At 38.5% G+C, this 14,434-nt stretch overlaps 1 protein-coding gene across 1 annotated transcript in view; it reads right to left on the bottom strand.

Annotated features, from left to right (window-relative positions):
• Positions 1 to 763, bottom strand: part of cmss1 (cms1 ribosomal small subunit homolog) — a 36,928-nt gene extending 36,165 nt beyond the window's left edge. Inside the window, exon 1 of the mRNA XM_038299657.1 lies at positions 638 to 763. Coding sequence (XP_038155585.1) covers positions 638 to 677 — 40 coding nt within the window. The 5' untranslated portion in view covers positions 678 to 763. The remainder of the gene's footprint in view (positions 1 to 637) is intronic.
• Positions 764 to 14,434: the final 13,671 nt, after the last annotated feature.

Here is a 14,434-nt window from a genome sequence, read left to right as displayed (position 1 = left end):
CTATGTGTCATCAAATATTTAACGCACTAAATCACCTCGAATAAAACATTTTTATTCTGTACTCTTCTGAATTCTCGTGTTTGTAAAATCTCCTCACAGCATCTCTCAGCTGTCCAACTCAATCCAGTGTTCCGTCTTCGAGCTCCGTGGCTGCCATCTATTGGTTTGCAATGAGATTGTGTGCCATGCAACAACTTGCTGTTAGTGTGTCTGAGGTTTAACATGTGCGGAGCATGACCAGAACACACAGATCTGCGTGGAATACATCCACCTTTGCTGTTCACTACAAGGCGGAAGGCAACAGAAACGATGCTAATAAACATTAGTAATTCGTGTTAGCCACCACTGTAAATACTCAGAGCTAACACGTGTTTACACCTCCTCCACTCCTGCTATTAGCGCTTCTGAGTAGCTAATCACTGTGATTAGCAACATAACCCATGTGTACTGTACTCGGTGGTTCTCATGTGTCACCTATATACGTTACATGCTAATAAAGAAAACCGTTAGCACTAACTTTTAGCTAACATTAGCCTCTGGACAACGGTTTTCTAAAGATACCATGAGCCTGCTTGGATGAACAAACTTTGCCTCATAAACATAACATAGGAATGAGGCGAAACGTTTAGGTTATTACCTTCGTTCTTCCACCAGTCGTCGCCCAAATCGTCTCCCATATTCCCGAGCTAACGATGCTGCAAATCCAAATAGACCGCTAAAGAAAGTATTTAAGCGATGCGTTTACTGACGCTCGGTAAAAACAGTAAAGGTGCAGTTTAAAAAAGAAAGTCACGCAGTAAACATAAGTATTGGTTATTCACACACTATATTTACAAAGCCATTAAAGTTTTAATATCCTAAATTTTAGAAAATCATATTTTGAATTAAAAATTATAATTGTTATAAAGGATAACTTGAGGACTGTAAATGTTACACTTTTGTAGAATAGCTCCTACGTCATAGTACGATATATTATGAGTAAGTTCACTGAAATTTGTACTTTCTGTATTATAAAGCATTTTACATTTTCTCAAATATATATATATATATATATATATATATATATATATATATATATATATATATATATATATATATATATATATATATATATATATATATATATATATATATATATATATATATATATATATATATATATATAATGACTAACTAATGTTTCCAAACAGATCAGTGCCAACATTAATAAAATAAAATTTATATGGAAAAAGAAATTTCATCTAATCTTTTACAATTTTGACGAAATTAAAGTATACCCAAAATACCCTTCTAATTATCTACGTTTCACAAACAAATGCTGTTAAGCTAGTCACTTTTAAAAGCACATTTTTTTCCTCATAAATCTTATATCTGCAATAATGAAGACATTAAATACAAAAACAAGACAATCTTTTATAGAAAATGGTTTGATAGGGGAATATTACTTGTAAGCCAATTGCTAAATCCAAATGATAATTTATTGTCTTATTCTGACTTTATGTCACTTTTCCAATTTCCTGTTACCCCTAAATAATACGCTGTTGTATTCTGTCGGCAGGTTTAAGCATTTTAAGTTAATTTAGGTGGTAATCAACTGTTTCAGAAGAGCGATCACAGCGCTCTGTATCATCAGTCTGTATCGTTTAGTTAGCCTAGCTACTTTGTCAAGTAAAACAAAAGCCAAAAATATAGAGTCAACAGACCTTCCATCTGTACATTAATAACTTTGGCACATGTGATTCAGTAAAACTCCATGAATACAATTTTTTCTTATGTTTCTAACAACAATTGATGATCCACTGTATCAAAGTATTTCTTCTCATCTGTAAAAAAAATTATATAGGGATTAGCTAATCTTTATGAGTAATCTCCTCAACTACATCCATTAAAGCTGTATGTTTTGGAAATCATATTGATTTTCATTAAGTTAATTATCTTTTTTTAATAAAGCTATCAAGATGAGCTTTAGTAAATATTTTTTAGAATCTTTGAGAACTGAGGTAAAATGGATAAAGGTCTATATATTTGATCATACTTGCCTACCCCCATTTTTGAAAATAGGTACAACTTTTGCAATTTCCATTTGAATTAGGAATGTTCTTGTTAAATATGTGTATATGTGAAATAAATCACATATGTATATGATTTAAAAATATTTTTTTCAGTGCCTAAATAGCATAAATTAATCTATGAAATAAGAAATTAATAGAAATCTAAATTTTCCGACCGCAGGGTACAACTATTTATTTTATTTAAAATCATGTCAATGTGAATGTAAACAGCTGGTTGATTGTTCTTGAATTGATTTATAATGTCTATCATTTCTTTAGGAGGTCTGACAAAGGAACTTCAACCGGCCGTTCAAAGTAATGCTGCTTTCACAGCAGACGCAGCAGACGCAGCAGAAGCAGCGAGTTTACATGCAAAGTCAATGGTTGACGCAGCTCGTTTTGAGCAGCGCGTCTGAGCAGCTGAAGCAGTGCGTCGGGAGCGTTTAAGCATCTGACGCGCAAACCCGCTGCAAACGCACTGCAAACGCGCTGCAAACTCGAGATGGAAAAATTGAAGTTTTGCTGCTCGATGCGCTGCATCAACCAATCAGAGAAGCTGATCTGGGAGCTGACAGCGAGACAGACGCACATCGCTGATGATACAGAGCGCTGTGATCGCTCTTCTGAAACAGTTGATTGCCACCTAAATTAACTTAAAATGCTGAAACCTGCCGACAGAATATGTTCGCTTTTATTATCCTGGTGCCTGCAGTTTGGATTATTTTGAAGAAAAACACCTACCAGCCGCCGCGGTGAACCGCGAGGAGGCGACCCGGCCAGAGGCTGCTGTTGAAGTAAGTTTTCAGGTGGATTTTCCCACTTAAAAACATATTAAAACCACTTTATTTCCACTGATCACAGCAAATATAGCTGCAAGGCAAAGAAAGGATAGAGTAGCTCCGCCCAATGCGCGTCGGACACACTTTTGCACCGCGCAGCCAGAGCAGCAAAGCTGCTTCAGCCACACGTCAGAACTGGTACAACCTAAACTGCAGGCACCAGGATAATAAAAGCGAACATATTCTGCTGGCAGATTTCTGCATTTTAAGTTAATTTAGGCGTCGATAAACTGTGGAGTGATCACAGCACTCTGTGTCATTAGTGATGTGTCTGTCTCACGGCCAGCTCCCAGGTTTGATTAATACTTTGTAATAAATACATGAATAAAGCACAGTCCTACTCAGTTTTGCTCCCGCTGTATTTTTAAATACGCAGTAGAGGTATTTAAACGTAGTAGAGGACATGTACCTGTATATAAAACCCGCGCCCTATAGTCTGGTGTGCCTTATGTGTGTGTTTAATACAGAAATGGCACACATAACTGAGAGTGCGCCTTTTAGTACGGTGCGCCTTATGGTCGTGAAAATACGGTATTTAAATTATTTTTAATACAGCTTTTTCCAAGTCAATGATGCACAAGGCCCTTTACTTTAAAGATCTGTACCCCTCCCTTTGTTGACAGAGTGCACAATGCTCCTCTAGCGGCTCCATACTCCAGATGGTCAGCTGGAGAGGCTGGCCAAATCATACCATGCTGTATTTCTTTCACTCTATTAGCTGCTATTTATAGCCTACTAGTAAAAATAAAACATGATTTATTTGTTCCCATTTCAGCCACAGAACTTATTGTACTACGTTTAGACCGCAAGTGCTGGAAGCAGCAAAACGCTTCTGCTTGTTCACGTTAAGGTCGGACATGGGTGGAGAGCATCTTTGACACTCCTGAAGCGCCTCCAGCAAAGTGTGTCCAGATGCATCTATGCTTCTGCTGCTCCTGTGTTCAACGACAGAGAGTAACTTTGCTATATTTGCTGTTATAAATGGGTAAAAAGTAGTTCTAATACATTGTTAATTGAGAAAATCCACCTGATAACATAATTTGTGTAGTCAGTTCATCAATATTACGATCCTGCGTTCAAATATGATTTAGCTGTCAGAGCCGCTCAGACCCCATACACCAGGGTGCTCTGTCCCTGGAAATCCCGTTCAACTGCAGCCTCTTGATCGGTCGCCTCTTAGGGATTTTCTGAAGACATTCTTCATGTACGTAATCCAAACTGCAGGCACCAGAATAATAAAATCGAACATAGTTTTGCCAATTTTAAGTTAATTTAGGCGTTAATAACTATTTAATAACTGTTTCAGCGGAGTGATCATAGCGTTCGGCATCAGCAGTGCTGTGTCTATATTCCTGCCAGCTCCTAGAACAGCTTCTCTGATTGGTTGGTGTGGCACGTCGAGCAGCAGAAGTTCATTTTTTCCAAGTCCTGCAGCTTCTGTTTTTGCTGCGCGTCTCGTGTGTCAGATGCTCAGAAGCTCATAAGGGCGCTGCTTCTGCTGCTCAAAATGCGCTACAGGACCTTTTGCTGCACCTTTATATGCATCAACTATTGACTTTGCATGTAAACCAGCTCCTTCTGCTGTCTCTAGCGCGTGAACATAGCATTAGTCTGGACTTTGCAGTTTGCTTAGAACTGCAATGATAAAAGGGCATCTATTCATTTTTAAATCCACTGTCTTGATGGCACCAGTTTGGCTAAGTGAAAGTGGAACTTTCTGCAGCAGGCATGTAGTAAGGTCCTCACTAAAAATAATATTTTATTTTACAATCAAGGGGGCAAACACAAGAAGGATATAAAGTGCACAGCATCATTTTGTTTTTAAAATACAAGATCATTTAAAAGTAAAAATTATCTCTCTTTTTCTGGAAGCTGAAATTGGTTGTTTTTACATGTTTCAGTGCAATAATAAACTATAATGACTTGCCAAATGAAGCAGAAATAGCCCACAAACCAGTATTCTACCTTCACAGTGCTATCTTCAACATAAAAACCTAAGGGGTGAGCTGACAAGAGGAAAAGACAAATAATGGTCAAGGATTTCTGTGTGTTTGCTTCAACATTCTAAAAAAGTTAAAGGAGAAGAGAAGCTCTATTACTCCTGTTGCTTTGTTTGCAGAGCGGTAAAGTTGCTTTTTAATGTTTGCAGAATGTGCAATATAAAGAACTTTACATCCTTTCTCGTTAAGGTTTCAGATGCAAGAAAAGGGGAGGATTTGTTTGGAAGATTTCCCTCTATTCTGCAGCTGTAGCGAGGCGGAGGGACGGATCTCTCTGGTGTAATTGCACGTTTTTTTGTTTTTCTGTCAGAATAACACATTTCTGGTTGAAAGGGGGCATGAGATGTTTGATTAAAGCTTTATTATGAAAAAAACGGGAACAGACTGATTACTGTGGAAATTACAAAGGGCTCAAATGCTTCTTCTGCTTGTGTTGCCATGAAAATGGGAGGGATAAAACAAAGGAAGAGAGAGAGGAAGGATGTATTTAACACAATGTGCTATGGTCTGCAAACTTTCAGGAAGGACAATGGACTCTAAATGGCAGCTTTGTTTGTAATTAAGAGTCATTCCTGTAAAACTCTGGGTTCTGCCTCATTTGTCATTTTCTCCTTCCATTGTGAGAAAAAAGGGACTGCAATAAAAACAATGTTTTAACAACCTTCAGGAAAACTCGCTTTATATAACTTTGCTTTTCTATTTGAAGGGAACTGTATAGAAAAAGATAAAAATCTAATTTAATGAAAAAAAAGGCATTTGGAAAGCGTTAGATTTATCAACACTGATAGTGATCCTGCCAAAAATGTCTCCAGTCATCTATAACAGTGGCTGATCAGTCATCATGAAATCCTAATTCCTTTTCACTTAGAACCCCTACATTTTTTTATTACATGATTTTTAAAAACAATTTATTAACTGTAGTTGAAATGCTCCTTCCCTGGAAATATTCTCTAATGGGAAAACTGATGTCGAACATTGGCATTGCTTTATATTGTTTTCAGTTTGAGGTCATTTTACCAACCAATGGAGGCCTGGATTTGGAGTTACACAATTAAATTAAAGTGGAAAAACACACTACAGCGGATCCAACTTTGATGTAATGTACTTAAAACAGGTCAAAATGAGGCTCACTATTGTGTGTAGCCTCCATGTGCCTGTATGGCCTCCATACAATGCCTGGGCATGCTCCTGATGAGCTGTCTTCTTAGGGATCTCCTCCCTCATCTGGACTAAAATATCCACCAACTACTCGATAGTCTGTGGTGCAATGTGACGTTGGCTATTATGTCCCAGATTTGCTCAATCGGATTCAGGTCTAGGGGAATGGACAGGCAACTACATAGCTTCAATGCCTTCCTTTTGCAGGAACTGCTGACTCACTCAAGCCACATAAGGTTTAACATGGTTCTGCATTAGGAGGAACCCAGGGCAAACCGCACCAGCATATGGTCTCACAAGGGGTCTGTGGATCTCCTCTTGTTACCTAATGGCAGTCATGCTACCTCTTTCGAGCACATGGAGGGCTGTGAGGCTCTCCAAAGAAATTACGCCCCACAGCATCACTGACCCACAGACAAACCAGTCATGCTGAAGGATGTTGCAGGCAGCATTTCGCTCTCAGTGGTGTCTCCAGACTCTGTCACGTCTTTCACATGTGTTTATTGGGAACCTGTTTTTATCTATGAAGAGCACAGGGCACCAGTGGTGAATCTGACAATCCTGGTGTTCTCTGGGAAATGCCAAGCATCCTGCAAGGTGTTGGGCTGTGAGAAAACCCCCCAGCTGTGGACGTCGGGCCCTCCTACCATCCTCATGTAGTCGGTTTCTAACCATTTGTGCAGAAACATGCAGATTTGTGACCTGCTGGGTGTCACTTTGCAGGCCTTTGGAAGGCCTCCTGTTCCTCCTTGCACAAAGGAGGAGGTAGTGGTCCTGTTGCTGGGTTGTTGCCCTCCTATAGCCTCCTCTACGTCTCTTGGTAACGCCTTCAGCCTCTGGAAACTATGCTGACAGACAAAGCAAACCTTCTTGCTACAGCTGGGATTGATGCGCCATCCTGGATTAGCTGCACTACCTGAGACACTTCTGTGGGTTGTAAGGTCTGTCTCATGCTACCACAGGTGTGAAAGTACCACCAACATTCAAATGTGACCAAAACATCAGTCAGAAAGTATAGGTACTGAGAAGTGGTCTGTGGTCCCCATCCGCAGAACCGTTCCTTTTATTGAGTGTATCTTGCTAATTGCCAATAATTTTCATCTGTTATCTACTTCATTTGCACATCAGCATGTGCTATTTGTTGTTAATCAGTGTTGCTTCCTAAGAGGACAGTTTGATTTCACTTAAGTTTGATTTAAATTGAAGTCATATTGTGTTGTTCAATTGCAGCTCTGGACATGAACCAAGACCAGTTTTACAGAGGCACAGGCCACTGTTTGCCCTTGTGCCAAGAGCTGCAGAGAAACAAGTTCAGGACTAAACAGATATACATTTACAGGACAGGAGAAAAATTACAAAAAGATTGAATGCGGTTAGCTGAAATACACAAAGTTATAGGTTGTAGGTCTCTTGATTACAAAGCGGAACCTAGTGGGAGGCTTAAACAGGAAGTTCAGGAAGCAAAAACCCAACTATCTCACTATCAAAAATTATTGGGAAAAAAAGTTACCAGTGAGAGTGAAGAAAGACCAATGCTATATTGACGTCATTATTCTGCTTAATAGGTCCAGACAAAAAGTGGACTTTACTTCTTTGTCATCTACTGTGGAATGCTTTAATATTGTACTTTTTGGAAGAAAAATGTAAATGCTAAAGAAATCTAGGTGCATGATTGTTGCTCTCACTGGAAGAGCAGTATAGAGGAAAGAACTGGAAATGGAGGGAATGGAATTCTTGCATGCTGCATTTATGTTTGCATTTTTTTTTAGATATAAGTAATTTTAGTAAATGTCAGGATCAGCTCATTAAATATTTCATTTCAATGCGTGCAAGGAGCTGATGTGCTTTGTACACCCTGACCACCATCATGTCTGCTAAGGAAAATACAATTTAGGTTTGCCTAAGACTTTATTATAACAATCCCCACAACTGCAGGCCCTGCTTGAGCAATTCTTTAAGACCAAAAAGGAATATATTTTGTTTAGTTGGGTTGGATCTGGTTTGATTTTATATCAGAAGTGAAGTGCACCAGAGTTCTTTAGAGCCAAACCGAGACAACAACAGACATTGGGCCTGAGCCTAGCTGTTTGATCCAGACCAGGGTTTGCTTGAATGCATAAAGAACTGCACAAAAGGTCTGGACCAAAGAGAGAGAACAAACTCTGCTTTGTTTAAAGCCGACCAAATGTGGCAGGTGTGAACATACACTGAATCTCAATGGGAATCTGAACCAAAAGGAAATAGTTAGAATATAGAATTAAATTATAGAGCAAAACTACTCAAAACTTAATTTATTACATCTAAAACAGTAAATGTGTAAAACGGAAAAAGTCCAATACATCATAAAACTGACTAGTTGGTTAATAATAAAACTTTTTCTGATTTTGATTACACTTCGCAGCAGTTTATCTCATGTTTTTTTGGGACAGATTGCACAGTGGAATCGTTTCGTCTGGTCTATAGAGAAAAGCAGCATATCTTTCTTCAATTACACAAATTTTATAAGCATTATCCACACAAGATGCTGTTTGTTGATTTAATAAAAATAAAATTGGGACTTTTTTTATTTTAAAAAGGCTTGCATTTGAACTTATCAGCAAAAGAGTCAAACAGTAAATACAAACATAAAAGCCAAATACAGTCAAAATACATCTGTCTGAGACTAAGATAAACTTTACTGTCGTTTTGCATACACAGAGAGTATACAAAATGAAATTTTGGTGCATACAGCTTTTCAACAGTGAATGAACAGCTTACATCAGTGAAACTTATTGCATTTACATATGCACAGGAAGTAGAAGTATAACAGATTCTGACAGTATTTCAAATATTAACTTTAATATTCAAAATTTCAACAAATATATGGAATTTGGTTACTCTGTAAAGCCCATTTCATGAAATTCATCTTAATATTTCAAACACATTTCTTACATCATATATCTGAAGTGTAGATAATGACACCCATAATATACAAAATTTACTTGAAACTTACTTGATTTCCAAAAATTAAAACTGGGCTGAAAATACTGTATTAGGTGTATTTTATTTTATCTAAACATTCTGAAGATCATATTTGGAACTGAAGTTAAAGAAGCATAGAGCACTCTGCTTAAAGTGATAGAGCACTGATGATTAAAGGGAGGAGAAAGAAAGGGCAGGGAGTCAGAAAGCAGCAGCAGCTTCCAGGCAGGGGAGCCGCTGCGGAGTAACAGAAACATTGTATTGTAAATTATAAACATGTTATGTGCAGGTCACTTTGTATTATTCATATGGACAAGGTTGGTCCAAAATGTTGACAGGGACATGTCCCTATGGTGCCTTTGCAAAACTACTCAAATCGGTGCAGGTATACGTGTATTCAAGATGGGAATCATTAGCAGTAGGATTTGAAATTGGATTACATTTCTGATACCACAAGTTTTTTTTTAGAATATCTGTAAAATATAAAGCTTAGTAGTGAGATACATTTTTTTTAAATGACCATAAACACCGTCTTCTCCTAGATTTCCAAAAAAGCTTCTTGTAATGCAGTAGAATCGGACCCAAGATTCAACCAAGACAGGTCAGTGCCTTTTACAAGCTTTATTGAAGGAAAAAAAAAGGGAAGCATTTAATTGTGCTCAGACTGGAACCCCTGGGGCAAAGACACAGGTTAGAGACCAGTGGAGGCAGGTATGATAACTGAGGTGTTGGGTCACTAACCTGACTAAGGAGGTCCAGAGCACTAAGTGATGGTTTGAGGTAGAGAAGCGAGTTAAGAGATAAGGTCAGCTCGCAGGCAGAGTTTGCTGGGGCACGAGCCCGGGGGCGGCCGACAGGGAGACGGAAGATTCCGTTGGGGCTTTCCAGAGACATGATCCAGAGGGGTCTGGATTCAGAAACAGCAGAGATGCAGCGGCAGTACAGACAGGGAGATCTAAGGCTACGTTCACACTGCAGGCCTTGATGCTCAATTCCGATTTTTTTGCGAAATCCGATTTTTTTGCGTTGCCGTTCATATTTCCAAATATATGCAACTTGTATGTGATCTCCTGTGTAAAGTGCACTCATACAACGCAAGTGTCCCGCACGCGCAATAGAGGAAGCAATGATATCACAGGCCAGCGCGCTCTTTTTTCCGGAAGTAAACATGAATGGTAGTGCCGGCGCGCATCTAGTGGTCTTTTCCAACCATAAAAACTCAATCTTTTTAAGATGGTTAAACATAAATACTGCTCTCCACATCATTATCTGCCATGGTTGTTGTTTTTCTTGCCGCTTCTGCGTAGCAAGACGTAGAATAGTGACCTTTGTCGGGTATTAATGACGTTCAGGTTGGACACAGACACAGGTCACATTTGAAAAGATCAGATTTGTATTGGATTGAGGACCACATAGCCAAGTGGCCTGGATTGGAAATAATCGGATCTGTGTTGTTCAGACTGCCATGAAAAGATCAGATTCAGTTCGCATACGGGCAAAAAAATCGGATTTGGGTCACTTCAGGCTTCAGTGTGAACGTAGCCTATGAGGTTCTTAAACTAATAGGTTTCAGAGATTCACAAAGGTAAGGCAAAATCCAGTACTCACAGGCAGGGGGGTCGGAGTTACAGACAGGCAATCTAGAAAAAACAGGGTCCGAAGTCCAGAGACAGATCTGATCAGGTTTCCAGGCAGGCAGACTGAGACAAAACAGGGATAGGTAGGCTCGGTAACAGAAAGCAGATCAGGCCGGGCAACAGACAGGAAACAGGTTTGCAAATAAAATGGCTGGAAGGTTCTCACCAGTAGGTTTGAGACAATCTGGCACTGGTAGCTGATCTGATAAGGGGGTTATAAGTCGGTGGAAACAGGTGAAACCAGTTAAGTGTTGATTGCAGGTTAGGTGGAGCTGAGCAAGAATGCAGAGTGGACAGATAGGCCAGCCCCAGTGCCACGATTATTACACTTCTATGTATCCATAGCTATGTTATATTGTTGACGAAAAGATTGTTGTTTCGATGATTCTTTTCAAACAGACTACAGATTTGCATTACATCGCAAATACAATAAATGATTGTGCTTTTTTGTTTCTTTAACATGCTTTGTTTGGACATATTTTGGGGAGGAATTTATTTCAAAAAGCTATTGCATGATATTTTTCTACAGAAAATGACAAAGAAACGCATACAATCACTGGCAAAACATTGAAACTGAAATGTTTATATTTCAGTGACGCAATAAGAAAAAAACACACACAGAGAAGCAATATTCAAGTAACACCTCCCAAAATTAGGAAAAAATTAGGAGAGTTGAAACACAAGAGAAGTTGAGGGTTACAGTAATTAAAACCAAGGCAGCTGCCTCGTCAAGCATCTGTGATTGCGTGCTGCGGAGCAGTGGTGTTAATGTGTTTATTTTCTTGTAACCAGCTGTTTCTCAAATTTCTCATTTTAATGATGAAAGAAGATGTGTTATTTTTGGTTCCTTTCTTTCCCCGGTTCAAGGAGAGATTTTATTCAGCTGGGGATGGAGAAGAAAAGGAAGGGCAGCGTAAAAGAGACACAGACCCATACTTTACAAAGTTAGTTGCTAATTACAACACATTCACAATGGTTTCTATTTTCTACCAGTTCTCGTGTGTTTCCACAGTAAAGATAAAACAATTCTTCTTTAACAACAGGTGTAACATTCAGTTGATCTACTTCAGTGTTTCAGAAAGTAGTGGGATGCCATTCAACGTTGCAATTACCGTTGTCTTACAATTCCTGTAGGATATGTGTTACAATAACAACAGTTGCCCTTTGGAAGACAAAAAAGATGAGTCAGGTGAATATAATTAATATTGTGCATTAGATGTGAGCGCTGAAGCATTTCAACAAAAGGGTCAGCAGTAGTCAGATTTGGCAAAAATTATACTGCAGAGAACAAATGAACAGCAGTGACCTTGAGCTTTCCAAAACTTCAGCAGACGTAACCCACGCAGGTCTCAAAGATACAACTGTATTCATGAGCATCTGGCTGGGCCTGACTCATATGGAGATGTTCTGCATTTTAAACAATCGTCAACTATTAATTTATTGCTGATGCTTCTTGTTGTGTTTGTCTGTGTGGGGGGGTTGTTTTATCTCGATGTGACAGAAACTTATGAGGACGTTCTAAAATTGCGGAAATCAAAACTACAAGCTTGCAAAGGTTATTGAATTCTAGAATGTCTTTGGAAGACTAACTTATCCGATTATCAAATTGTGTATCTACAATGAAAATATGTAGGATTTATTCTTTCAAATATTCATAACTAAAAGTGAAATATAGGGTTTCTTTTATGCTTTTTTATATTTCTGAAATTACAACCCCATTAGTTTCAGTAAAATTATTTTATTTGTTTCCTGTTCGGTAAAATGTTCACATCTGTAAACAGATTTTAGACAATATGATATATGATAAGAGGCAAGAGGATTTCTTGAGAAAACTTGAGAAATTAAAGTTCAACTTAAATTTAGAAATAGAGCCGTTCTAAGTCATAGGTCAAAACAAAGGTAAGGGTGTGCAGCAGAATTTTGATAGTTAAGGCTAATGCCAGGCGATAAAATTATTTAAATGATTTTACCAAGGAACAGTGAATGTTAAAGATAATAACAGAAACCTACCAGACTAAAAGAACTGGGTAAACCCTATTAAGATTTATTTATTATGAATTAAAGAAGAGTTTGTAACCTTTGCGTTAAACTTGACTTGAATTATTTCATGCTTTGAGTGAATTATATTTACACTCTTTAACAGGTTTTGTACATCAATATGCTCCTGTTAGGGAAAACCTTCTTCTACTTGTTATTTATAATCCCCCACAATGACTAAAAGGATTGTGCAGATATAAAAAATAGATTTATTTGTTATTAATGTGATTTCTCATTTTGTTTGTGTTGAAGCAGATGCTATTTCAATATTTAGATTGCTTAGTTGATCATTATCAAAATGATTCCATATAGATAATATTTTTTTCTTTTTCATACTTCATGTAAGGAGTCAGCATATGCATTACAATATGAATCTGTGTATAATACAGTAGATGTGTTTGCATGCTTGATGTTTTTTTTAAAGAGAGTATAACATATATGTATATTTGTCAATATGTCATTGAGGAATGGTGGGCGAGGTCTGTCAAGGTGTGATGCTGTTTTTGTGTGATTTTGTGGTCACAGATGGGATAACTAAGTGAACACCCTCCTGTAGATGTGTCAGGGGGTTAGAGGTAAGACAGAAGGTACGTCGGCGCAGACATTGTTATCACAAAGGTTCCAGTTACTGTCAGCCTCACCAACTGTCACACCACATGGATCAGGCTGCACCTGATAGGAGCTTTAAGGGCACATACTGCAAAGTGTACTGAGGAGGAAACAACAGATTAGAGGTTACAGCAGGACATGTTTTCCAACTGTATCCTCAGATGACATGCAGGCATTTCAAAGCCCTAAAGGATCAGGGCGGTTACATTGAGCAGAGAGTTTTACTTCTTTTGAAGCATAAATGTTTCTTGCACTTCAGAAGTTGCCTCAAGTCCGAATCTGATTACTTAGCCACCTAATGGTATAAAACTGCACATAAAAAAAATGCAGAGCATGTTTAAAAATGTTAGGATTGAGGAATGTTGGGAATAGTCATACCAACGGGTGTTTATAGTCTTTTTTGGTACAAAAATCTTATTTTTCAAGTTTGGGAAGCAACATTGTTATCTGCAGGATGGCAGATTTTCCTGAAATGTAAGTGTATTTTTTTAAAAAACACACTTAAAGCGCATTGAACAAATATTTTCAGTTGTGCAAAAGCATTTATGATTTATAGTCCCTTTTGTTAATTATTTTTTTTTTGTGTAATTGACAAAAACATTACCATATTTTCACGACCATAAAGCTGCCGGCAGAATATGTTCGCTTTTATTATCCTGGTGCCTGCAGTTTAGATTATTTAGATGAAAAACACCTGCCGCGGTGAACCGCGAGGAGGTGACCTGGCCAGAGGCTGCTGTTGAATGGGATTCCTACTGTCAGTGCACCGCTGGTATGTGGGGGTCCGAGCGGCTCCGACAGAAATAATATTGGAAGGTCCGGTGCTGCGTCCGGTGTGAACGTAACATTACTTTGAACGGCCAGTTCACACCGATGTTGAGCAGTTGAAGTTCCTTTGTCAGACCTCCCGGAATAACAGCGAGCACAGCGTTAATTTTTTTCACCTTGTTTTTCACATCGGCCTTGAGAAGGTTATGCATGGAGTCACAGATTATCAGCGATGGTGATGAGTGGAAAAAACCACCTGGCCTCCTTACATACACCTCCCTCAGCCACTCTTTCATCATCTCCTCATCCATCCAGCGTTTGCCTTAATAACGACTCCAGTTGGAAAAGTCTCTTTAGGCAAAGTCTTTCTTATA

The sequence above is a fragment of the Cyprinodon tularosa genome, unplaced genomic scaffold (assembly GCF_016077235.1).
Source record: "Cyprinodon tularosa strain WSP-4 unplaced genomic scaffold, ASM1607723v1 ctg432, whole genome shotgun sequence".
Taxonomy (NCBI): Eukaryota; Metazoa; Chordata; class Actinopteri; order Cyprinodontiformes; family Cyprinodontidae; genus Cyprinodon; species Cyprinodon tularosa.
Note: the sequence above shows the minus strand (reverse complement) of the source record. Positions and strands in the feature narration are given on the sequence as shown.